Raw genomic sequence first — 27,903 nt, forward strand, 5'->3', positions numbered from 1 at the left:
ATATATCCGTTCACCGTGTTCAACGGAGAAGTTCTACAAAATTTACAGGCAACATTCCCCTTTGAACTCTCCTGGATAAACTGAAATTCTTGTTTCCAATCGTCCTGTAACTTGCAAGCGTATTTCTTCATTTTCCTCGTCGACGGTGTAATATTTCGGGTTGGAGTCAATAACCAGGCGACGTGATGAAGTTAAGTCTCTTTACTGTGGGCTTCAGAACAGACATTCTATTCTATTCTATTCCGGCGCGTCCAAGGCCGCTGCTAATCCTGATGGGGCTCGACACAGAGCCCGCAGGTGGCGGGAATTCACCCCGCGCCTTTGAGGGCGGGGACAGCAGGAGCGAGGCGGGCGAGCTTCCCTCTGCAGACCGATGACGGGGACAATCCAGCGAACGCGGGTGCAGGAAGAAACCAGGTACCGGACCATACTTCCTTCGGGAAGCCAAGGAAAGCCGGGCCAGGAGTGCCCTAACTCTCACCAGCTGGCCGCCATGCTTGCTGCGGCGCCGGTGGCGCTTTCGCCGGCGGGGAGGAGCCACTGGGCGAAAAAGGAAAGCAGGAATTGGGCCAGGTGAGAACGCTGACTGGGACGTCCAAAAACCAACGTCGAAGTTGATCGTGTCCGTGTGAGAAGGACACAGATCCAACAGCGTTTGGCGATCGTACACAAACAGTGAGTTGACAGGGACAACGAAAAACGTGAACGGCACAAAACCAAACAGAGCTGACAGCGAGAGACGGAAGGCCACAGCACACACTGGCGCCATCTTCATTTTCTGCTCCGTTGTCAGCTATCTTTTTTGTAACCGTCCGTTTTGACGAATAATTATAACACGTATCGTTTTTTGATGATTGTGGAGGGGGCGTGGTCCAGGCGTCGCCTGTAGGCGCAGCATGTGCGGAAGCTGGCTACGAAGCAGCTGCAGGTGAGTGGATAACCCAGCTGGAACAGGTTGTCTAATCACCTGTGTCTCTATTTAAAGCCGCGGGAGGAGCCCGGAAGGAGGGGGGAGCCAAGAGAGAGAGGGGGACGAGAGGGACTCAGTAGAAAGTGCAAGAAAATAAAAAATCTGTAAACGTCTGGTAATCAAGCCTGATCCTTCCTTGTCACCAAGATCCCGCAACCAGAAAGTGGTACACTGACGTTCTGGTTCACATTGAAGACGCATCGTGCATATACACACAATTTATTTCCATATACAAAAGAGGCCTGGGTAAGATATGAAAAATTTATTATTGCACTGTTCACACTGACATTAAAACATCTGATACAGGTTGCATATGGGCAAAAACATCAGAATTGACCTGCAGTGTGAACAAAGCTAAATGTTTTTTTGCGTTGTTTTTTTAAGTACAATAAGACAACTCATTCATTGCTTGTATGTTTAATTTATCACTAAATCATGCTAAACGTACATTCAATTAATGAAGAAAAAAGATGCAGATATTGGTGTGCAATTTCACAGTTTTCTTCATTGTAAACAATAAAGGAAACCACTGGAATCAAACAATTGGCACAAATAGTAAAACATTTAAGAAACATGCGGGTGTGCACATAAAAGCAAGTGGTGTTTGGTGTCAAACTGAAAATGTTTGGTCCCAAACTTAAAAACTGGAGCCAACAAATTGACTCGTTTACATACAAAACATTTTTTTCCCCCCAGGGACTCTCTCTAAAAGCTTCTCAAACTAATCTGGTTCAAAACCACTAAGAGTCCCTCATAGGGTGAACACTCAAACATAAATAACATATTTTCCTTTTACTCTGAGCTCTCCAACAGTTGCTCGTTGGGCTCCTCGGCAACACGCCATTCTGGTTTCAGGAGTAAAAACGTGGTTTTATTCCGGCGTTGTGACGCTTTTACAAACACCTACCTCTGTTTTGACTTCCTGTGGCAGCAGCTTCCTTAATCTCACACCTCTCCAATTTGATGGTGAGCTTTTTGGTCACTTGAGGATGTTTAAATGCTTCCATCAGAGGTTCGTCGTCTGAGCTGCCAGCTGAAGGAACACAAAAGTGAGGTTCACTGTGGTGTGGTGTTTTACTGCCAGCATGTAGCGAAATGATTGCCTTTTACTACAAATCGACCAATGTTTTTTTCCAGGGTTTACACCGATTATTAGTTGTCTCGGACTATGTTTCCACGGCAGGCCAAAGTGAACAAAATCAGATTTATTCCAGCTGACACCGCAAGTGAAATGTGATCTTTATCAGACTCCAGTATAAACACGCACAGGCCCCAATATGACCTTGATGTAGGGCTCTGTCACTCCTAATTGCTAAATCCCATGAAATATTATACGCCTAGTCTCTTACGTGAATGAGCTAAATAATATTATTTGATATTTTACAGTAATGCGTTAATTTCACACATAAGTCGCGACTTATAGTCCGAAAAATACGCTAATAAGTGGAAATGACAAACAAGGTTTTTCATTATACATTATCCGTTTTAAATTGTGTGCAATTCCAGATAGGCTGTGACTTAGTTCAACGGTTAGCTTTGTAGATACACTAAGACAGTGGTTCTCAAATCGGGGTACGAGTACCCCTAGGGGTACTTGAAGGTATGGCAGGGGGTATGTGAGATTTTAAAAAAATATTCTAAAAATGGCAACAATTCAAAAATCCTTTATAAATATATTTATTGAATAATACTTCAACAAAATAGGAATTTAAGTTAATAAACTGTGAAAAGAAATGCAACAATGCAATATTCAGTGTTGACAGCTAGATTTTTTGTGGACATGTTCCATAAATATTGATGTTAAAGATGTATTTTTTTGTGAAGAAATGTTTAGAATGAAGTTCATGAATCCAATTCGATCTCCATTACAATCCCCAAAGAGGGCACTTTAAGTTGATGATTACTTCTATGTGTAGAAATCTTTATTTAGAATTGAATCACTTGTTTATTTTTCAACAAGTTTTTAGTTATTTTTATATCTTTTTTTCCCAAATAGTTCAAGAAAGACCACTACAAATGAGCAATATCTTGCACTGTAATACAATTTAATAAATCAGAAACTGATGACATAGTGCTGTATTTTACGTCTTTATCTCTTTTTTTCAACCAAAAATGCTTTGCTCTGATTAGGGGGTACTTGAATTAAAAAAATGTTCACTGGGGGTACATCACTGAAAAAAGGTTGAGAACCATTGCATTAAGACAAAGTCTAAGTTCATTGATGTGTTTTTGAAACTCCACCTATTTTTTTTTCATCAGAAATTTCAACTAACGAAGCGTTTTGTCAAGAGGATTATTTGTGATATGTATATTTTCAGATTGTGCTTGCTCTATTTTTGGGTCAAAGTAAAACAAAGTAAACACTCCGAAGTTGTCTTTATTTTGAAGTTATTATGCCATGATTTAACCAGTACGGCCCACTTGGGAACAGATTTTCCTCAATGTGGCGCCCGAACTAAAATGAGTTGGACACCCCTGTTTTAAAGACTAAATACTTGATATATATTGTATCTGCTGGTGTAGTTTTGTTGTCCATCCATCCATCCATTTTCTACCGCTTATTCCCTTTCGGGGTCGCGGGGGGCGCTGGCGCCTATCTCAGCTACAATCGGGCGGAAAGCAGGGTACACCCTGGACAAGTCGCCACCTCATCGCAGGGCCAACACAAATAGACAGACAACATTCACACTCACATTCAAACACTAGGGCCAATTTAGTGTTGCCAATCAACCTATCCCCAGATGCATGTCTTTGGAAGTGGGAGGAAGCCGGAGTACCCGGAGGGAACCCACGCATTCACGGGGAGAACATGCAAACTCCACACAGAAAGATCCCAAGCCTGGATTTGAACCCAGGACTGCAGGAACTTCGTATTGTGAGGCAGATGCACTAACCCCTCTGCCACCGTGAAGTTTTGTTGTATTTTAAAAAAAGAAAAGCCATAACTGATAAATGTCAAAATGTCAACTCACATACAGGGCGATAATCGATCGATAAATAACATTTACCGTATTTTTCGGAGTATATGTTGCACCTGCCAAAAATGCATAATAAAGAAGGAAAAAAACATATAAAGTCGCACTGGAGTATAAGTCGCATTTTCTGGGGAAATTTATTTGATAAAACCCAACACCAAGAATAGACATTTGAAAGGCAATTTAAAATAAATAAAGAATAGTGAACAACAGGCTGAATAAGTGTACGTTATATGACACATAAATAACCAACTGAGAAGGTGCCTGGTATGTTAACCTAACATATTATGGTAAGAGTCATTCAAATAACTATAACATATAGAACATGCTATACCTTTACCAAACAATCTGTCACTCCTAATCGCTAAATCCCATTAAATCTTATACGTCTAGTCTCTTACGTGAATGAGCTAAATAATATTATTTGATATTTTACAGTAATGCGTTAATAATGTCACACATAAGTCGCTCCTAAGTATAAGTCGCACCCCCGGCCCAACTATGAAAAACACTGCGACTTATAGTCCGAAAAATACGGTGCTATACCTTGCAGGAGCTTCTTTTTGCCTGCTTTGGGAGTCGCCACCTTCTTCTTCAGAACCGAGGCTGGTTTCTTCAGCTTTAAGGTCTTTTCCGTTTGGGATTTCTTCACCATGTTGATGAGAGGCTCGTCGTCCGAGCTGTTGTCAGACTGACCTGCTTCAAGGAGAAAGGCGTTAAAAAGTTTTGTTGAGGTTGTTTTTTTTCATGCACATTTCCAAGCACACCTCGTCTCTTTTTAGATGCGCTGCCTTGCGATGGACTACTTTTTTTCACTTTCTTTTCCTCGGCAGGCTTCCTCTGTTTGGCGGCGGGGGTCACCAGTGGCGTGTCATCAGCGGCGGTGTCGTTGTCGGAGGTGTCGTGTGAGGATGGAGGCTCTTTTTGAATCCAAGAGGTCAGTGTTTGAGATGGACGCTTCCCAGCATTTGTGACATTTTACACCACCTACCTTTACGTGCTTTTCCACCTCCCCTCGGTCTGCTCTTCTTGCTGTTTCCTGGTGTCGGCTGACGGGCGGCGATGGCTTTCCTCCTCAAAATGGTCGCCAGCGGCTCATCCTCTGAGCTCTCGTTGGAAGATTGTGTATATTTGACTGAAAAAAGCAAATAAAGTTACTGTTAAAATAATTCTAAATTATCACTAAAAACTTTGTGTTGAAAATAGTTCCCAGCGAGAAGACCAAAAGCTGTCTTTGAAACCTACCTAGAGTAAGGCTCGTAAAACTCCACTGGGTAGGGGGCAAGCAAAATGAAGGTGTTCCATTTCTTTCATGTATTGTGACCAAACAGAAAGATATTGTCTGACCCAAAGACTACAAAAGCGAAGAGGAAGCAGGACCAGACTCCCCTTCAGGCGACTACTTTGAAATGTTTTACGAACCTCTAATTGAACTCTTTTACTAACCTCTTCTTTGAACTGTTTTACGACCTTTTCTGTGAACTTTTTACGACCTCATCCCTTAGAACAGTGGTTCTCAAATGGGGGTACTTGAAGGTATGCCAAGGGGTACGTGAGATTTTTTTAAAAATATTCTAAAAATAGCAACTATTCAAAAATCCTTTATAAATATATTTATTGAATAATACTTCAACAAAATATGAATGTAAGTTCATAAACTGTGAAAAGAAATTCAACAATGCAATATTCAGTGTTGACAGTTAAGATTTTTTGTGGACATGTTCAATAAAGATTGATGTTAAAGATTTCTTTTTTTGTGAAGAAATGTTTAGAATGAAGTTCATGAATCCAGATGGAACTCTATTACAATCCCCAAAGAGGGCACTTTAAGTTGATGATTACTTCTATGTGTAGAAATCTTTATTTAGAATTGAATCACTTGTTTATTTTTCAACAAGTTTTTAGTTATTTTTGTATCTTTTTTTCCCCAAATAGTTCAATAAATACTACTACAAATGAGCAATATTTTGCACTGTTATAAAATTTAATAAATCAGAAACTGATGACATAGTGCTGTATTTTACTTCTTTGTCTCTTTTTTTTCAACCAAAAATGCTTTGTTCTGATTAGGGGGTACATCACTGAAAAAAGGTTGAGAACCACTGCCTTAGAAGCAGCTGTTGTCATGTGGTCAGAGAAAGTCCAAATAAAGGGGGAGAAATACAATCCTTCGCCAGAGCGTGGGTGACACTAAGGAGTTACAGGTTGACACGTTTCTCCTCAATTGAACTAAATTGAATTATGTCTCTGTTTAATTCTTTGCTTCTTTTCTTGTTTAATAGATGTCTTCAGTGTTTGAACCTGGCAGTTACAGTTTATGTCAGGGCTGTCAACCATAACTCGTCATCGAATATTTAGCTTGTTAGCTTCCTTCATTGCGAGTGAATGATGCCAATAAGGAGAGAAGGGGAGTGTTAGTGCAACTGAAATTATTAAAATTTAATACATCACTCACTTAATCCATAATCGCAAGAGAACACATTTGCGACGGTGGGCGGCACACACGCTGAACATGTTTGAATACACGCAGGAAATCGTGTAGAAGGTCAGAGCAATCATAGCCTTTGCGGTCTGCAAAGTTTCATTTTTTGTGAGGTTCATGTCACGCTACGCATGGGGAGGAGCAGCTTACTCCAAACTGAAACACGCAAAAAGAATAGGCCGACCAAAGTCCTCAACCATTAAAACGTTTGCGTGGAACTAGGGCTAGGCGAAAAAACGATATGAATATATTTCACAACATACTCTAATGATGAAAATTATGTTCGACTGAAACGTTCAATTACATCTTTTTCTTTTACGTCGGAAGAAAGCGGAAGTTGCAAAGCAAGGTTGGTTGCATGAACAAAGGCACTCGCTCTCTGGTAAACGAGCAACGCAGGAAGTGATCACTCCTCAGTGGGAGTGACACGCTAACAGCCAATCAGGTACCAGTATCAACTATCAAATTTGGGTGCGCCATCTTGTCTCACGGTTGATTCTTGAGTGAGAAGAGAAAGTAAAAATGAGTGGAAATTGTGGATAAAAAAGTAAGTCACCTCGACACTATGGCAGTTTTGGAGACCACAGTTAAACTAATGTGGTCTGTAAATGATGCAAGGTGCCCATCCCCACCAAGAACGGTAAGACCACACCACCTTAGACGTGCTCACCCCCTAGAGCACAGCTGTAACTTCTTGGCACTAAACCTCCAAAAAATGTGTTCTTAATTCTCTCTGTTTCTATTTTCACACTTTGCACTATTTGTTTTGATTGATTGAGACTTTTATTAGTAGATTGCACAGTACAGTACATATTCCGTACAATTGACCACGAAATGGTAACACCCGGATAAGTTTTTCAACTTGTTTAAGTCGGGGTCTACATAAATCAATTCATGGTAGATTACACTTTATTAACCACCTCTTACCTTATTTTTGCACCTTTTTTAAAAGGTTATTGTTAAGGGATTGTGATTTTACAGTTTTGTTTACATTGTTTGAGTGTTTTCCATGCTTGTGTTGACATTTCCTTTCCTTTCTGCCTTGATAGCTGAAGGGATTATAGTCAGAGGAAGGTTACATTTGAAATATAAATGTTCACATTTCATATATTTTTCTCCTGGTCCTTATTTTAGATAGGTCATAAAAATATTAATAATGATCAATATCAAGCGATACAACACACATATATCGTGATACAGTTTTCAGCCGTATCACCCAGCCTTAGCGGGCACATTCCTTCGAGATTTGTCTGACTACAGTAATCAAATAATAACTTTATAATAACAGTACAAAATAATACATCCAAATACTAAGTATTATTAACAATAAATACATTAATAATTGTATTGTTATAATAATAATAATACATTTTGGATTACCTGTATTACTCCCCAGGGAAAAATGTTACTCATGTGGGTAAATAAACTCAAGTGTTGTCATCAACTGTCATCCATGCCTGTTTATTCATTTTTAATTGTCTATTTTATGCTGTGCTAATAACTGAAATTGACATAATAAGGTCCCAGGGTATACTGCTGTTACTTGACACACTCCTGATGTTATGTTAGGGTTTAACACTTATTATACGAACTTACAATGCCTAGAGTTTATTCAACACAGACAGGAAAAAGCAATCTAAAACATTGAATGGTCACTGAATGACAAGAGTACCTGTTACTGTTTGTTTACACGGACCTGATTCAACGCTAAGTTACTAATTGTAAGTCACACCTTTATATTCACCTCAATTCTTCATGAATTAACTTCCCACAGACATAATTTATCCAAGTTATTGTGTCTTATGGGATTTAAAGTCAGTCCTTCACAAATTCCACCAAAATGGGAAGTGTGCTACTCGAGGAGATAAAACTTTGGACCAGATCTATACCGATTTAGCAGATGCATTAGGGGTGTAACGGTACACAAAAATTTCGGTTCGGTATGTACCTCGGTTCAGAGGTCACGGTTCGGTTAATTTTCGGTACAGTAAGAAAAAAACAAAATATCATTTTTTTGATTACTTATTTAACAAATTTGCTAAATCTTCCACCAAAAATAATTTTCTAAGTGGAATATTTGATGTGAAGTAATCGGAAACTTGGATAGGTAATAATTCATAATAACATTGATTTTGATTCAATATTATGTTTTAAACAATGACAGTTTGAAAGAAAAAAAAAACAGCTTTGTTTTATTAGTAAACGTTGCAAGATTTTCTAAATTACATTTAGCCTTTAAGATTTTTTATTTCACTTTTTTTTATGTTTTTATTTATTTTAATAGTATTTTTAAAATGTGCCTTGGGCCTTTAAAACATTAGCTGTGGGCTGCAAATGGCCTCCAGGGCACACTTTTGAAACCCCTGCTATAGATAATAAAAAATTAAATCTGATTAATCAAAGGATAAAAAGCAGACCCTGGCGACGCATGCGCGTTTATCATAACTCTCTCGCTCTCTCTGTCTCTGTCCCTCTCTCACGAAGGCTGCTGTGTGCACAAATTGTCTTGTTTTGAACCCCTTCTTAACCTTGAACCTACATTGAAAATACACACAACCATAACTTAAAATGCCGGACATTCGAGGCATTTAAGAAACTCCACCTGGACAGCTCCGCAAAGAGGACATGTACCGTGAAAAGAGGAGGTATGGTCAGTCTATCATAGCCCAGTCGTTGCTAGCATGCCGTGTGTTGTTGTTTTTTTGATCGATTGAAACTTTTATTAGTAGATTGCACAGTACAGTACATATTCCATACAATTGACCACTAAATGGTAACACCCCAATAAGTATTTCAATTTGTTTAAGTCGGAGTCCACGTAAATTAATTCATGGTGCCTCGGTGTGCATTGTTTACAAAACGTGCAGTGCGATACTTATATGTCCATGTCGTTCGGTTCACCTGCGAACCGAACCGAAACCCCTGTACCGAAACGGTTCAATACAAATAGACGTACCGTTACACCCCTAAGATGCATACAGGGCACAGGCCTACAGGCTAGTCAGACCACCTCTAACTCCTGCTGCATTCACGGTCTACACCCAAAATCATGAGCGGCGGGCCCACCATCAGAACCGTGAGATTATGGCCAGACGGTGCCATTTTTACGCTTCAGGACTGTTTTCATCAAACAGACTGGGGTGTATTTAAAGAACAAGACACATACACTTGTGACACTTTGGATAATTACACCTACACTGTTTTAAATTACATCTGATTCTGTGTGGACAATGTCACATTATGGAGACAATTCTGTGTGTTTCCTAACACGCCACCTTAGATGACACATGAAGTACGGCAGTTGATCTGGGCTAGGAACGGTGCTTTTAAGTCTGGAGACCTTGAGGCATACGGCAATGCCATGACGGCTCTGACAAGAGGCATTCATACTACCAGGCAACAGTACACAATAACACCACAAACCCTGGTGGTATGGCTGGTATGGGAGGTCATCAGGGCCATCACAGACTATAAGAGGAAGCCAACATCTTTCTCTAATAACAGTCCTACCTTAGCGAAGGACTTAAACCTTTTTTATGCCTGTTTTGACAGGGAGAACACCAACCCTATTTTGCCTCTCTTCCCCTCTACAGACTCTGCTCCAGTCCTGAGCACACAGGAGATGAGATGCATCTTAGTCCCCCTTCCAAAACAGTCCTATGTCTAAACGATTATAGGCCTGTGGCACTCGCCTCTGTCCCTGCCAAATTCCTGGAGAGACTGGTTATCAAACACATTAAAAGGTAGTGTGCTGGGGGGGCAGTACATCTAAGAAGGACAGCTCCAGACTCAAGAAACTGATCAGGCGGGCCGGTTCTACAATGGGAATGAAACTGGACTCACTGGTGACGGTGGCAGAGAAGAGGACTGTTGACAAACAAGTGAGCATACTGGATGATGCCAGTCACCCTCTGCATAGCGTTATCAGTAGCCAGAGGAGCCTGTTCAGTGCTAGACTGCTTCATCCCAAGTGCAGGACTAATAGACTCAAAAACTCCTTTGTCCCACACGCCATTAGACTGTACAACTCCTCTCTGGGGCGGGGGGTACAAGGATGACAGGGGATGCAAAACAATAACAGTGCAATACGTTTTCATAACATGGTCACTACTGCCTACTGTCTCTTGTTGTATTCTTATTTTACTGTTATATTTTTATTCCCATTGTTGCTTTTTATATTTCATTCTTATTGTAATATTTCTCTATTTTGTTTCTATTTAAACCCGCGTTATTTACTTTTTTTTTAAATTGATCTCAACTCTGTACACTGCTGCTGGAATTTCAATTTTCCTGAAGGAACTCTCCTGAAGGAATCAATAAAGTACAATCTATCTATCTATCTAAAGCTGCAATACTCCTTCACTTCCTTTCCAGAAAAAAAACTGTTTTATGTCAACATAAAAGAGTTTCACTTGCGTCTCATTACCTCTTTTCTTTGCAGCACTCCTTTTGGATTTTGCCTCATTTTCTGCTTGGGATGTGCTCACAGGCGAAATTTGCTTGTGTTGAGGCTTCAGCTTCTTGGCACGTACGCTCAGAGGCTCGTCATCTGAACTCGCGTCCTCGTCCCGCAACTCTGGAAGAAAAATAGCTTGAGAAAACAAACTACGGAGAGCGGGAAGTCGACGTTACCTTTCTTCTTAATGGCAGATTTCTTGGGCGGCGTTGAGACGTTTTTCTTGCCAGATTTGGGCGAGACTTTCGCTTTGACCAACGGGCCGTTGTCAGAGCTGTCGTCTGCTGTCGGATCACAAGCACAGAAGACACTTACAATCGTAGCTTCCAACAACAGTGACATCAGGAGACATATCCACCTGCGTTCTTCCATTTTTTGCTATGGAATGTGGACAACTTGTTCTCTTTCTTCCTTGAAGACATTTTTATCTTAACCACCGGCTCATCATCATCTGAGGAGAGAATAGGTCAAACTTATCAAAATGCAACAATGATACAGAGGATCACAACCTATTTGCCATTTCACATTCGTAGCCCAGCATAATCGCAGAATAAAAAATAATGTCCTTGTCTAATTTGCATAAATGTCAGCGGTGCATTTTGGACGCTGCGGGGGACAAAGTGAGCAAAAACAGGATGAACAAAACAAATATGTTTGGAAATACAGACACAAAGCCCGTCATATGTTGCTCAATTGAAAAATATTTAAGAAAAAATGCACTCTATCCCCAAACAAGCAATCTTGGTTGATGACAACCTACAAACACACATAAATGACAATGACAACCAATGGGTGAAATGGATCCTTAAAGTGTGGAAAATTATCATAAAGGAATACAAACTCGAGAAGGATATTACAGTTCTTGATTCAGAGTGTACACTTAAATAATTGGATTCAAGGCCTGGATATCTAAGGGTATAACAGCTATATGTAGTGTAATGAAAGCTTAAAAATTGGTCAACCAAGACTTCTATCGATATTTGCAGTATTGTGTTGATATGAAGGTGAAAAATCCATGTATGTTTGATTAAACAGTTTACAAAAGCCTATAATTCAGAAAATATTGATAGAACTGTTTCATGCTTGTATGAGGGTCTGTCAAATCTGAAATCAGATTCAACTTCATATGTTAAAACAAAATGGGAGAAGGAAGGAGGGACAACTATATCTGAGGAAGAATGGTTAATAATATGGAGATATAAGTGGACTTGTACCAGCACACCGAAGTGGTGGAAGTTTGGCTGGAAAAGTTTGATCAGATTGTTTACTACACCTTCTTAGAAGTCTCATTGTGATAACAACTCCCTTGCTGGCTGGAAAAATTGTGGGAATCAAAACGCAAACCACTACCATGTTTTTTGGGACTGCTCTGCCATAAAGGATTATTGGAGAGAGATACACAAAGCTCTACAGCAGGGGTAGGGAACCTATGGCTCTTGAGCCAGATGTGGCTCTTTTGATGACTGCATCTGGCTCTCGGATAAATCTTAGCTGACATTGCTTAACACGACATGTAAGGAATAATTCCGCTGGTTATCGATCTATTTTCTACCACTTGTCCCGTTCGGGTCGCGGGGGGTGCGCGGCTAGCCTATCTCAGCTGCATTCCCAGTGTTAAAAATAACGTTCAAAATATAAAACATTCTCATGCATTTTAATCCATCGATCCATTTTCCAAAAGTCCCATTCATGGTAAGAAGTATTCATGGTAAGAAGATTCTTATGTATTATCAGTTAGCTTCAGAATAACAATGTTATCAAAAAGAACAAAAGACTTATTATACTCTAAAAGTGTTGGTCGTACTTAAAAATAGTTGTATTCAGTGTTAAAAAATATTTTACGTCTCTCACGGAAATACATTTTAAATTATTTGCCTTTCATGGCTCTCTCAGCCAAAAAGTTTCGCGACCCCTGCTCTACAGGATATTTAAAAATGTAAAATACCCCTTGACAGTAAGACTTTTAAAGAAAATTATATCACCGCGGCAAATTATGCAAATTACCCGATGACATCATGGTAACCACACACATAACCACCCCCCCTACCACCATAGGTATCTTTACAGTTTAGGGCAGGGGTGTCAAACATACAATTTTTTAATGAAAGAAATGTACAACATTGCGATCGATTACCAATTTGTACTGACTGAAAATCATGAACAATCAAAACTATTGGCATGCAGTTGGAGGCGTTTGTGTCAGTGAGGGACAGTAGGACACGGGACAATCCTGCCCACCCACTCCACCAGACAATTGAGGGAAAGCGGAGCTCATACTCCAACAGGCTCCTTCAGCTTCATTCCCACAGTGTTTGATTCAAGAAAACCTTCATTCCGTACTCCATCCAGCTGTATAACCACTCGCCATACAGCAATAGATGATCTTTGTCTATTACCTGCCAGCTGCTATGTTAGCTACCTCTCTGTTTATAATGTATATTTTCTGCTGGATCTACTTTCTATTCTATGCTGCCCTTTAGTTTTGCTGCAGCTGTTACAGTAATTAAAGTATCTGTATTATGAGTAGTATACAGCTCACCAGTATGTACAGTAGTTGTAAAAACACACATGACGTGCTGCGTGTATCATCATCAATATAAAGTGTGACTCACTCAAATTGTTTGGGACCAGGTCGCCAGGGACATTTTTTCCGGTTAATTATGGCTAAGTATGCCATTTATGTCAAAATAGCTTGTCTCTAAATTCGCAGACCTTCCATCTACTCCAACGTCTCATCCTCTTCTTCGTGCTTGCTTCTAGAAGCAGCAGTTAGCCCTTTGTTCATTCTGCTTCACAAAAGATAAGGTTGTGAATCCTCACTTGTCCAAAAATAGTTGTCTTTGTTGTTTGTTACCAAGTCTGTTATGATTAGAAGACACACAAGCATTTTGTATCCAGAAGTAGGAACACACTGGAAGTCGGACGTGCCCGGAAGAAGTCACTGATTAAAATGATCAAAACACGGTGAATATTGAACATACTCCACATTGTTATTAACGTGTCTGTTACTATATTAACAGTTTTTCCGGACAATAGGGCGCACTTCACATCCTTTTTTTCCCTCAAAACTTGACAGTGCACCTTATGTAAGGAATAAGTTTGGTTGAACTTACTCACCTCGAAGCTATTTTATTTGGTACATTGTGTAATGATAAGTGTGACCAATAGATGGCAGTCAAACATAAGAGATAAGTGTAAACAGCACTTTGATGGCAATATGTCTCAAGTAAACAACACCAACATTTTAAATATTCCATTGAAAATATAGAACATTACACACGGCGCTCAAAGATATATCAAAATGTTTTAGTACGACTTTGGTAAGCTATGAAGCCGCACCACTTGAATAATTGTCGCCGCATTAAACATATAAGTATTATTATGGTGTGTGTATAAGGTACGGCATTATCTGGCGTTTTGTTTCGCAATATTACACTGTGGAGGTTGCCCCCCAGTGGGTTTTTCGGACCACCAGGCATCGACATGAGAGCCCAGTTCGGATTCATAATGAAATTTTATTTTCTCAACAAGTCTCTCGGGTGCTTTTCTCAATAAAGTCTGTTGAGTGCTTTTCAGCAATTGTCTTTTCTCTCTTGCTCCAACTCCCACTCCACCCCGTCTCTCCTCCCGACTGCTGCTTTATAACAGAGCGACATGTGATTAGATAACCAGGCCCAGGTGAGCCATCTACGCACCTGTCGCTGATTTCGAAGCCGGTCCTAGCACACTCCGCTTTGTAGCAGGCCCGCAGGCCACGCCCCCCTCCACATACACAAAAGCAACTTTTCTTACCTTCTGGTATCTGCTGATACCGGCATTTGGGATCTGTAGAAGTCCGGAAAAATTGTGCGCGTTCGCTAGTCGATAAGCTTTTTTTTCCCCTCTATCTTCTTGTTATGTGACATAATTCCTCTGCTGTTGCCATTTTGAATATAAAGTAGTGTAAATTTCCTACTTATATCTGTCAGTAAACTCGCCATGAAAGCGCTAAAACATACCGGTGTAGCGAGTTTACATTATTCACCCAGGGAATTTTAGTTTTTAGAGTTCTGGTCGAACGGGTTTTTCACGGCACACATATCCTGTGTTGTTTCCGGATGAGGAGATGCTGCTCTGTTATTGATTTAAGTAAAGTCTGAATGTCATTAAAACAGTTAGCTCCATCTTTTGACACTTTTTCCACTCCCGTCCTTTGCACGCTATAACAAAGATGACGGGGAGAAGATGCTACCGAAGGTGAGCCACGTAAATAAGACCGCCCACAAAACGGCGCATCCGCAAGCGACTGCATAATCTATGCAACATTTTGACCAAAGAACCAACATGAAATGTTATGTAGACCACAAGGAAGAGTTTTTAATTTTTAAAAAAATAATGTTATGACTCCTTTAATGTACCCTTTAATACAGTGTGCCTAATATATGAAAAAAGATCAAATATAGACTATTCATCGGCAGTGCGTTTTATATTCCAAAGCTCCATATGGTCCGGAAAATACGGTACATATGTATATGCAATGTGTATATAAAACGTTTATGAAGGGTTTTAAAGTTATCTTAGAGGGCTTTGAAGGCTACAAGGGTGACTCCTAATAGCCGCATCTTCCAAGCGTGTTTTATCTTTTTTTTTTTTTATCCTAATAATTTAAAAAAACAGGCGTGTTCTTGTCTCTCATAATTACGAATGATAGGCAAAATTAAAAAAAAAAAGCGCAGTTCCCCTTTAAGCTTGAGCGGGCTTTTGCATTTGTGTTTATGGATGAAGTAGTGGAGGAGTTTGTTCAAGTGCCATGTGAGTGTTGTTTGGACGACTGCACTAGGACATACTTAATTGAAATTGTAGAGTATTATAAAGTTGATATTGGAGATTGCGCTGGGCGATATGGGCTTTTTTAATATTTCGATATTTTTAGGCCATGTCACGATACACGATATATATCTCGATATTTTTCCTTAGCCTTGAATGAACACTTGGTGCGTATAATCACACCAGGATGATGATTCTATGTGTCTACTTTAAAACATTCTTGTTCATACTGCATTAATATATGCTCATGTAAACTTTCAAGCAGAGAGGGAAATCACAACTAAGTAAATTGACCAAAACTGTATTTTTAAAACCGTTGGTAAGCAGTAGCACAAATATTCATGTCATTTCAAAACAGAAAGTGCAAGATTGTCAGACATTTTAAAACAAGCTGTGAGTGCACATTTGTGCATGATGTCACTAAGATGACATATCAAAACAACACTAAATTAAAGTGCACTTTTTGTACAGAACGCCACTAAAATACTTTAAAAAAAATAAAGTGCACTTTTGTGCATGATGTCACACAAGCTATTTCAATAAGTGTCAAATAAAAATGAGCTGCATAATAGGAAATGAAATAGTGCATGTCCTTCACTATGCGGTGAGTTCCTGCGGACGTTATCTCCTTCTGTTGTTGACTATTTTTTTCATACGGTGTTGATCTGGAAATGGTTGCCTCAGCATTTTGTGGCTGTGACACCGAACGGAGATGTTGACATGCGGAGTTTCAAGCAGTCTTCATTCTCTAGTGGGTGACTTTTCAAATGATGCTACATGTTAGCAGTAATGCTACTTTTTGTAGCAATGTTTTTGCCCCACAGTTGACCAATTACGGTTGTTTGTTTGACATATTCCCGCGTAACCCAAACCACCGCCAGAAGATGGACCCCGTGCTGTTTTTCTTGGGGATTAATTCCTCCTTCATTTCTTACAAGATTCGCACCTTCTTTCTCTTGTATTACCACTCGCACCACAGCTAACAACGCCCATGTCGCTATCTCTCTGCTCCGTGAGGGCGTATACGTATGTGACGTATATAAGAAGTTACGATTGTTTTTTATCTTTGTGAGAAGGACAGACAACGCACAGTAAGAAACACATGTAGTGTAATGCCCGCAGCTAAAAGTAACTGCTTTAGAACGTATACTCGAATATCACGATAGTCATTTACTATATCGCACAGAGACAAACCCGTGATATATCGAATATATGGATGTATCGCCCAGCCCTAATTGGAGACACAAAAAAAGTTAAAAATACTGTTCAGAAAAATTTGAGGTATTCGTTAAAATTGTCATTCTGAAGGCAGAAATACATAAAGCAGATGTAACTTCAGGTCACAATCTGGATTTAAGACTTTTTTTTTTTTTTTTTTACAATTGGGAGATGAGACCTGGCGGATGTCTGCGCTCTCAGAGTGCTTTCTTATTATGGGTGTGTCCATTTGTATTTTTTTTTTAAGTTTTTCGCAGTGGGTTTTCGGAACGTAACCCTTAAAGGGGAACATTATCACAATTTCAGAAGGGTTAAAAACAATAAAAATCAGTTCCCAGTGGCTTGTTGTATTTTTGGAAGTTTTTTTCAAAATTTTACCGGTCCTGGAATATCCCTAAATAAAGCTTTAAAGTGCCTTATTTTCGCTATCTTCGAAACCACTATCTATTTCCCTGTGACGTCATACAGGGCTGCCAATGTAAACAACATGTTACCACAGCAAGCTAAGCGACATTAGCTCGGATTCAGACTCGGATTTCAACGGCTTAAGCGATTCAACAGATTACGCATGTATTGAAACAGATGGTGGGAGTATGGAGGCAGACAGCGAAAACGAAATTGAAGAAGAAATTGAAGCTATTGAGCGAAAAGCTATTGACGCTATTCGGCCATAGCGTGGGTGTACCTAATGAAGTGGCCCATAGCATGGCTGCCTTATTAGCATCGCCGGTAAAATGTGCAGACCAAACGATCAGGACTTTCGCATCTTGTGACACTAGAGCAACTTAAATCCGTCGATTGGTAAGTGTTTGTTTCACATTAAATGTGGGTATCTAGTTTCAAATGTACATACAGCTAGCGTAAATAGCATGTTAGCATTGATTAGCGTAGCATGTTAGCATAAGTCAACAACATCAACAAAACTCACCTTTGTGATTTCGTTGACTTAATCGTTGCAAATGCATCTGGAGGTTATCCATACATCTCTGTGCCATGTCTGTCTTAGCATCGCCGGTCAAATGTGAAGACACTTTGGTACATTCAATGGGGTCTGGCGGCAGATTTCTTGCCAGTGGTGCAACTTGAATTCCTCCCTGTTAGTGTTGTTACACCCTCCGACAACACACCGACGAGGAATGATGTCTCCAAGGTTCCAAAAAATAGTCGAAAAAACGGAAAATAACAGAGCTAAGACCCGGTGTTTGTAATGTGAAAATGAATATGGCGGGTGTGTTACCTCGGTGACGTCACGTTCTGACGTCATCGCTAGAAGACCGATAAACAGAAAAGCGTTTAATTTGCCAAAATTCACCCAGTTAGAGTTCGGAAATCGGTTAAAAAAATACATGGTCTCTTTTCTGCAACATCAAGGTATATATTGACGCTTGCATAGGTTTGGTGATGATGTTCCCCTTTAACAATAGCGGGGCTTACCACTTCTGTCCTCTTTAGAGTCTTCTTTCGAGCTGTTCACGTTCTCTGGCAACGCCTTCTCTTTTGTGGGGCGCTTCACAACGAGCTCCGCGAGAGGAACGTCGTCATCAGAGCTGGAGTAGTCCTTGCCTGCATTATAAAGGTAAAAGTTACAACCATTGTTCTGGAACCACAAAGTCTATGACAATCAGAAATGCAAGACTCGTTGGACTACTCATAGCTTAAATAACTATTTTTATAACACCAATATCCAGAGGCTGGGTTCTAATGGCGGTTGTAGATTGTATAGCTGTTTTATAATCTATAAACCAACATTATATTATATCGTGTCCCTTTATTTAATAAATAACGGAGCAAGGAGTAGAGAAGAGCAGCAACATCCAAACAAAAATTATCCATACTTAAAAACACACGAACAGTATTGTAAGCCCCCACGATTACTACAAAAAAAAATATTCTACTGAATTAACTCATGCGCAGCCCTAAAATTGTCTACACACAACCTAAAGGCCTTAGTGGCCACATGCGTGGACAGCACCTTTTAGCTCTTATTTACAAAATTGTGTACACTACTGAATTGGGGTCTTATGCCGCTTAAGTGGACACTTATACTGCCATCTGGCGGTGTCAGAAGAGTATAACATACAATGGAATTTGGAAAAAAGAAAGTGTAAAAATAAAAATTAGCATGTCACTACACATGAAGTACACGTTTGTGTACTTATGGACTAAGTACATCATATCAAAAGATGATTTTTAGTTTTTGTTGTAATTAATTCCCAAAAACCCAAACAGCAAAGAGAAATAAAAAAAAGCATGTAAACAAACAGCTTGGGGCTTAACAGGATAAAATACGTCGGATATACTGATATACAATTTGTATTACGGTTTTCTCATGTTCTATAGCCTTCAAAAAAGACATTTTGTATAATAGGAAAATGCTACAATATTTATAAAAATAAGTTGTTGAGTGGGATATTTAAGGTAGGGGTAATTGGAGCCGTGTATAAGTAAATTATTCATGACATTTATTTTCATACAATAGACAAAAACAAAATATTTTTACATTGCCTACTGAGCTAGAATGAGAGCGAAAGCAGTGAGGACTTGGTTGAGTTTATGGAGCTGACACAAGTCTGATATATCTGCGATGTTCTGTATATTTGCCCAAAATCTTTTTCATTGCACACGGACTGCAACGGACAATTAAGACTAGATACTTGGCCAACACAGCTGATTGTAATTTCAGCGATTTAACGGTATTACAACTCATTTACGCTAATCAAAGCTCTCATGCAAGAGCAGTGTTTTTCAACCTTTTTTGAGCCAAGGCACATTTTTTCATTAAAAAAATCCTGAGGCACACCACTAGCGTGGGGGAAAAAAAAAAAAAATGAAACTCAGCATCCGATATTGACAGTAAAAAGTCGTTCTCGCAATTGTTGGATATAAATTCAAACCATAAGCAAGCATGCATCATTATAGCTGGTCTCAAAGTAGGTGTACTGTCACGACCTGTCACATCACTCTCTGACTTATTTTGAGTTTTTTGGTGTTTTCCTGTGTGTAGTGTTTTAGTTCTTTTGTCTTCTTTTTTTCTTTTAATTTGTCGCACTTTTATTATTATCATTTAGAATTTTTTTACTTTTTATTCGACCCCTTTTCCCGTATTGCTTTTGCACTATCTTGTTTAGCTCATTTATTGTTTATGTTCTTTGTTTCTTTTGTTTTGTATTTTGCTCTATGCTTTTTAACCTGTAAAGCACTTTGGTTCAATTCAAAAATTGTTGTAAATGAGCTAAATAAATAAAGTTGCCTTGCCTTGTCTTGCGCTCCTATTTTGCTGTTGATTGTCATGTCATGTCCGGATGTACTTTCTGGACGCCGTCTGCTGCTCCACACGCTGAAAGACTTTGCTGTTATACAGCGTTTTCTTTTTGTTTACTTTGCAGACAGTTCCGTTTTAGATTTGTTCCCTAAGCTTCAATGCCTTTCCTTAGCCGCACTCGCCATTTGTTTATTTTTGGTTTAAGCGTTAGAAATCTTTTTACCTGCCAATGCCTCCTGCTGTCGTCTGCATATTGTGATCACGACAATCTAAGGCTGGGTAATACATCGATATACTCGATATATCACAGGTTTGTCTCTGTGCGATATAGAAAATTACTATATCGTAGGGGTGTAAAGGTAAACAAAAATTTCGGTTTGGTACCTACCTCGGTTTAGAGGTCACGGTTCGGTTCATTTTCGGTACAGTAAGAAATCAACAAAATATAAATTTTTGGGTTATTTATTTACCAAATTTGTAAACAATGGCTTTATCCTTTTAACATTGGGAACACTATAATAATTCTGCCCACGTTAATCCACATTAAACTGCCTCAAGTTGTTGCTTTGACTAAATAAAATGAAAAAACTTTCTTCTACATATAAAAAGTTTAACATTAAAGAGTTTCCATTGAAACTGTTTGTCAACTCATCATGCTTAATTTATTACAGCATTTGGGAAGCCTGTAGTTGACTTTTATTATGTAAATGTTGTATTATTATCAACATGTGATAGCAGGGACCCTGCTATTCAAAACTAGGCTGCTACATTACTAATGATTCATGTAACTATAGCTGAAAAATAGTACAATTGCAATAAGAGAGACTATTCATCCCTAAACACAATGGAGTTCAATGAAATAACAGACAGACAGGGCTTTGCTGCCCCTAACACACACGCACGCACGCGCACACACAGAAAAATGAGCTAACGTTACGCTAATTAGCCTTCATCTCAAGACTATACTGTGAGCGAGCTGAGCTGCAGTTTAAGTTTCTAGAAGGTCAACGGGCTCATAGTGATGTTTGTAATAGTTGTGACTGGGAAGTGTTAAGTATAATTTGGGTAGAGTCCGCTCCTCCCCTGCTAGATGAATATCTCTGCTCGACGCTAAAGCATTGACTACATCGTTCTGAAGTCTGAATACGCACTGCTGATTGGCTTTGTATGTAACCAATCGGATGGTTGTGTGGGCGGGACAATGAGGCAGAGACAGAGGCAGAAAGCAGAGGAGCTTGTGAAGACTTCTGCTTCCGAACTTGTTCGGTACGCCCGCGTGCCGAACCGATACCCCCATACCGAAACGGTTCGATACAAATACGCGTACCGTTACACCCCTACTATATTGTGATATTTGAGTATACGTTCTCACGCAGTTGCTTTTAGCTGCGGACATTACACTTCAGGCGTTTCCCACCCTTTCTTGCCTCCTTCTCACAGAGACGTAAACCAACCACACCTTCTTACACACGTCACGTTTGACAAAACACACGCTCCCTCGGAGCAGACAGGTAGCGACAGGGTAACATTAGCTGTGATGCTAACGGAGTGGTGCGAGTAGTAATACGAGAGAGAGAGAGAAGGTGTGAATCTGTCATGGCAGCTCCCTCCATCAGTGTGTGTGAATGGGTGAATGTGGAAGTAGTGTCAAAGCGCTTTGAGTACCTTGAAGGTAGAAAAGCGCTATACCAGTATAACCCATTTATAGGGTTGGGAATCGAGTATCGATTGGAACCGGGATTAACTTTCCGATTCTCCCGGAATCGTTCAAAAGTTTAAATTTCGAGTCCTAGTTTTGATACCCAGTCCGCCGATCGGGAAAAAAAAAATAAGTCTGCCGACCGGAACAAGAAACCGCTGAACACCAACGAAGAAGCGTCCACTGCCGGAAGTGTTAGCATAGCCGAGCCTATGTAGACGAGCGAGTCAGTCAAGCATGGATAGCGGGCGTCGGCGGTCGAAAGTGTGGCTTTATTTTACTAAAAAAAAAAGAAATATTGGCGAAATGCATCACGTGCGACGGGACTGTTTCGTGATTAGGAGGGTGCACGTTGAACATGATGAAGCACCTCCGAGTTCATGGAGTACAAATAAATGTGTGTCCCGTCTTCGACACGCTGCGCCGACCGTCCTCCTCTGCCTCTTCCTCTGGCTCCGGCTACGACGCCCAGCCTGACTTCGGTGACTGCACTGCAGTCCAAATCCGGTAACAAACAATATATACCTTATTTCCTTGAATAGCCGCCGGGCATGTAATATGCGCCTGCCTTGAATTACTGCTGGGTGAAACTGGCTCCCCAAATTAATAAGCACATGCTTACTTTTACCGCCGGGTCAAGTTTGTGACGTCACGTGTGACGCTTCCCCTGCCGTCATTTTAAAAATGGCGGAGGAGGTTTTTTTGCTTTTACTGTGTGTAAACCAGGGGTCTTGTTCCACAGCCATACATATCACACTAATGGTTGTGATATAAACAACTTTAACACTCTTAATAATTTGCGCCACACTCTGTGAACTCACACCAAACACATTTCTGGAGAACATTGGCTCTATAACACATTATAAACGCAACATAACACTTCCCAGAATGCAATGCATCCACGACTCCTGGCTACACATACACTCGCTGGCACCAACCCCCCCGTGCGTTGGTTGAGGTGGGCGGGGTTGGGGGCGTGTGCATAATACAGCCAAGAGTCACGGATGCACTGCATTATGGGTAATCCCTATGCTGCGTTTATAATGTGCCACAGAGCTAATGCTCTCCAGAAATGTGCTTGGTGTGGGTTCACAGAGTGTGGCGCATATTATTAAGAGTTTTAAAGTTGTTTATATCACAACCATCAGTGTAAAAGGTATGGCTGTTGACCAAGTATGCATTGTAATCTCGTACAATAAACAGCGAAATGCATGTGTCCAGCCGACACGCAGACAGCATGGTGTAAAAGTTGGTGCGATGAACAGTGGTCCCCAACCACCGGGCCGCGGACGCAGAATAATTTTTTATTATTATTTTTTCCATTATCACATTCCAATTTTTACTGCATGCCATTAGTAAGCGCAGGGGTAAGAAGAGGTTTTAAAATTATTAGCGCCTGCTTACTTTTACCGCATGCTTTGAATAAGCGCAGGAGTGAGAAGACGTTTTAAATTAATTAGCGCCCCGGCGGCTTATCAAGGAAATACGGTATGCAATAAATAATGTGTTTTGCGCCAACGTTGAGGCAGCTAACAAATTAGCCCGCATATTTTTTCATGGACAATTTACAACCTGCTAGCCAGGCTCCGCGATGTGCTCAGCGTACTCCGTTCACCATAGCGGCAATGGGGAAGATGTCGGTGCCATAGACGGAAGAGTGCCACAGAAAGGTCACTGCACACATAGTCAAAAGACTGCATCCCTTTTCAGAGGTGGAATCTCCAACATTTAGGTTAGTTAAGCAATAGCGTTAGAGCTAAGCTAATTGATACTGGGCTAAACAGTAACAGGAACATTACATGTTTGTTTATGTTTGCAGGGATATGGTGAAAACTCTCAACCCAAAATACATACCACCTTCCAGGGACTTGCTGTCAAACACATTGATCCTGGCATGGTACAAGAAGAATCGGAATCGAGAATCATTAGGAATCGGAATCGAAACAAAGAATCGGAATCGTTCAAATTCAAACGATACCCAACCCTACTCATTTACCATTTATCCTCAACATACATAAAGCATACAAACATACAGCACATATGCACTTAATGAATTGAGCAATTGGAATCCGCTCCTCACCTTCCTAGGTGAAATGACATCACCTCCTATGGCACACCAGACAATATCTCACGGTACACTAGTGTGCCGCGGCACAGTGGTTTGAAAAACACTGCGATGCGAGAACAACCATATCCTGTCAGGAACACGTGTAATTACCGTTTTGGCCCCCAGGGGTGCACACGGGTAGGGTATTTTCTATTTTACACACAAAGATTTTTTACATTAAAGGCCAACTGAAACCCACTACTACCCACCACGCAGTCTGATAGTTTATATATCAATGATGAACACATACCAATACGGCCTTTTTAGTTTACTAAATTACAATATTATATTTACCGGGAAATTCGTCTTGAAAACGTTGTGTAATGATGACGTGTAAGCAAGACGTCACGGGTTTTAAGGAAATATGAGCGCTGCACACACACACAGCTAAAAGTTGTCTGCTTTAACGGCATAATTACACAGTATTTTGGACATCTGTGGTGCTGAATCTTTTGCAATGTGTTCAATTAATATTGGAGAAGTCACAGTAGAAAGATGGAGTTGGGAAGCTTTAGCCTTTAGCCACACAAACACAAAGTGATTCCTTGTTTAAAATTCCTGGAGGTGAAACTTTACTATAGATCAGAGCGCGGTCAAGCAAACATGAATCACGACGGAATGTCAACCAGCAGTTTTCGGTGAGAAAATTGTGGTAAAAAGTCGCTTCTTACTGGAGAAAAGCTGAGCTTGTGCCGTCCATAAAGCTGCCGTCGACTCCCCTGAGACATTGGCGTCAAGACACCCGTGGACACACACCTCCGACTATCAGTGAAGTGAAGTGAATTATATTTTATATAGCGCTTTTTCTCTAGTGACTCAAAGCGCTTTACATAGAGAAACCCAATATCTAAGTACATTCAAACCAGTGTGGGTGGCACTGGGAGCAGGTGGGTAAAGTGTTTTGCCCAAGGACACAGCGGCAGTGACTAGGTGTGCAGAAGTGGGAATCGAACCTGCAACCCTCAAGTTGCTGGCACGGCCACTCTACCAACCGAGCTAAACCGCCCCAGGTACTATTTAACTCACTAAAACACTAGCAACACAATAGAAAGATAAGGGATTTCCCAGAATTATCCTAGTAAATGTCTCTAAAAACATTGTAATCCGTCCCAATGCAATCGCGTTTTTTTTTAACAATTTTTTTTTTGTAGTCTGTTGCTATCAATATCCTCAAACACGAATCTTTCCTCCTCGCTCAAGTTAATGGGGAAATTGTCGTTTTCTCGGTCCGAATAGCACTTTTTGTTGGAGGCTCCCATTATAAACAATGTGAATATGTGAGGAGCCAACAACATGTGACGTCATCGTCTGCGACTTCCGGTAGAGGCAGGGCTTTTCTCTTAACACCAACAGTTGCGAACTTTATCGTGGATGTTCTCTACTAAATCCTTTCAGCAAAAACATGGCAATATCGCGAAATGATCAAGCATGACACGTAGAATGGACCTGCTATCCCCCGTTTAAATAAGAAAAACTCATTTCGGTAGGCCTTTAATAAATTATTTTGACACCAAAAACATGTATTTGCGCCCATTGATTTGCAAAATGCGCACCACACATTATTCAAATATATAGCTGGAAGCAATTTACAAAAAGATTCCGCATTTTGCAAATTGCTCACATTGGTATTATGCCTACAACAAGGGTGTCTAACTCTGGCCCGCGTGCCGGCACAGTCACATAATATATGCGGCTTTTACGCTCAGAAATGAATGCAAGGCATACTTGGTCAACACCCATACTGAAAGTGGCCGTATAAACAACTTTAACACTGTTACAAATACGCGCCATACTGTGAACCCACGCCAAACAACAATGGCAAACACATTACAGGAGAACATTCGCAACATAAACACAACAAAACAAATACCCAGAACCCCTTGCAGCACTAACTCTTCCGGGACGCTATACTATACATCCCCCCGTTACCACCATTTTTTTTATTTTCATTTGATTTAATATGCCGTTGATGTTTTTTCGTTTGTTTTTTGAAAGTTGATTTTGCACTGTGAAGTTATAAAAGCGCTGCTTGTTCCATATTCGGTGTTAAAGCAAATCAGTGTAGCAAACTGAGCAATAGTTAACGTTTTTATTCATGCACTTTCTCTGGCTACTTCAAGGCCAGAATGTTTGATTCATTCCATCCATCCATCCGTTTCTACCGCTTGTCCCGTTCGGGGTCGCTGGAGCCTATCTCAGCTTGTAAACACTGGACAAGTCGCCACCTCATCACAAGGCGTTTGATTCATTCATTATTGTGATTTTATTTTCAAATGTATTATTAGCGGGCTTCACGGTGGCAGAGGGGTTAGTGCGTCTGCCTCACAATACGAAGGTCCTGCAGACCTGGGTTCAAATCCAGGCTCGGGATCTTTCTGTGTGGAGTTTGCATGTTCTCCCCGTGAATGCGTGGGTTCCCTCCAGGTACTCCGGCTTCCTCCCACTTCCAAAGACATGCACCTGGGGATCAGTTAATTGGCAACACTAAAAATTGGCCCTAGTGTGTGAATGTTGTCTGTCTATCTGTGTTGGCGACTTGTCCAGGGTGTACCCCGGCTTCCGCCCGAATGTAGCTGAGATAGGCGCCAGCGCCCCCCGCGACCCCAAAAGGGAATAAGCGGTAGAAAATGGATGGATGGAGGCATCATTAGCCTGTGGAAAAAGTTTATTTTGATATTTACCTCAGAGGGCTGCAAATAGAAAAGAGGCATTTTTATTTTATGTGATATGCCATTGCTATTTTTTGAATTATTATTATTATTATCATTATTATTTGAAACTCGATTTTGCATGTCACTATAAAGTAACATAAGCCTTGCTTGTTCAATATTCATTGCAAAACTTGTTTGGGTGCCTATTAAAAGGTTAATTTGTTCAACTTTGGCCCGCGGCTTTGTTCAGTTTTTAAATTTTGGCCCACTCTGTATTTGAGTTTGACACCCCTGGCCTACAACATCCTCAACATACAAACATACAGCACATATGCACTTAATGAATTGAGCAATTAGAATCCGCTCCTCACCTTCCTAGGTGAAATGACATCATCTCCCACGGCACACCAGACAATATCTCACGGTACACTAGTGTGCCGCGGCAGTGGTTTGAAAAACACTGCGAGAACAACCGTATCGTATCAGGAACACGTGTAATTCCCGTTTTGGCCCCCAGGGGTGCACACGGGTAGGATATTTCCTATTTTAACAATTAACGGGTTGTGGTGCAGACAAAAAATAAAATACGTGTTTTGGTTACGTATGTATGCTTAAATGACGTAGAGCAAGCGCAGGGCTAAATGCGAGCGTCCTAACTGTTGGTGTCAACACATGTCCCAAATAAACAATGTATGTGTATGTAATGACGTGGGAAATGAGTAAATAATGTAGATAACTTAAAAGATGACTACCTGTAGACTTATGTACCGTCCTGCTGCGGTCCATGCTCAAATGAGGCCAGGATGCTCATGCGAAATGCGCCAGAAATACTAGCTTAGTTGCACTCCGGCGACGTTTGCGTTTCGCTCTCCGTCGTGTCCCCAAATGAGTGGCCGGGGAATTATTTCACTGTCGCGACAAGCATATTAAAAAAAAAAAAAAAACAAGTGAGAAGATAGCTGTGGCTGTCGGAGGACGCAGCAAATGTTGGCCTCCTCCACATCTGATTTGCTGGCTGTTCTTTGACGGACGATTGGTGACGTCACCACACGCGGTTATCACTTGCTGCTTCCGGGTGACGCCTGAATATGACGTCACATATTTTGGATTTTTAAAGGCCTACTGAAAGCCACTACTACCCACCACGCAGTCTGATAGTTTATATATCAATGATGAAATATTAACATTGCAACACATGCCAATACGGCCTTTTTAGTTTACTAAATTACAATTTTAAATTTCGCGGGAGTTTCGTCTTCGAAACGTCGTGTAATGAT

General features: G+C 40.5%; 1 protein-coding gene across 3 annotated transcripts; it reads right to left on the reverse strand.

The window, feature by feature from the left end:
• Nucleotides 1–1,217: 1,217 nt before the first annotated feature.
• Nucleotides 1,218–27,682, reverse strand: LOC133550980 (nucleolar and coiled-body phosphoprotein 1-like). Of its 3 annotated transcripts, none has more exons than XM_061897196.1 (10): nt 27,379–27,682; nt 18,342–18,470; nt 11,242–11,334; nt 11,060–11,164; nt 10,854–11,003; nt 4,937–5,080; nt 4,713–4,865; nt 4,492–4,644; nt 1,878–2,003; nt 1,218–1,815 (listed from the first exon to the last, which is right to left on the reverse strand). In XM_061897196.1, the coding sequence occupies exons 1-10, from the start codon at nt 27,410–27,412 to the stop codon at nt 1,763–1,765; spliced, it is 1,140 nt and encodes a 379-aa protein (XP_061753180.1). In that variant the 5' UTR covers nt 27,413–27,682; the 3' UTR covers nt 1,218–1,762. The 3 variants fall into 3 exon arrangements, with proteins under 3 accessions (XP_061753180.1, XP_061753178.1, XP_061753179.1); XM_061897194.1 differs by having other exon boundaries at nt 11,060–11,167; nt 27,379–27,681; XM_061897195.1 differs by having other exon boundaries at nt 4,492–4,641; nt 11,060–11,167; nt 27,379–27,680.
• Nucleotides 27,683–27,903: the final 221 nt, after the last annotated feature.

The sequence above is a fragment of the Nerophis ophidion genome, linkage group LG04 (genome assembly GCF_033978795.1).
Source record: "Nerophis ophidion isolate RoL-2023_Sa linkage group LG04, RoL_Noph_v1.0, whole genome shotgun sequence".
Classification (NCBI taxonomy): Eukaryota; Metazoa; Chordata; class Actinopteri; order Syngnathiformes; family Syngnathidae; genus Nerophis; species Nerophis ophidion.

What these genes read in the sequence shown, in the direction of transcription:
- LOC133550980 (XM_061897194.1), bottom strand. Translation starts at nt 27,412, where the DNA reads ATGGACCGCAGCAGGACGGTACATAAGTCTACAG. An exon ending in CTCTAAAGAGGACAGAAGTG is followed by an intron (nt 11,335 to 18,341) that starts GTAAGCCCCGCT and finishes TTCTCTCCTCAG; the next exon opens with ATGATGATGAGCCGGTGGTT. An exon ending in CAAAAAATGGAAGAACGCAG is followed by an intron (nt 11,168 to 11,241) that starts GTGGATATGTCT and finishes GTGATCCGACAG; the next exon opens with CAGACGACAGCTCTGACAAC.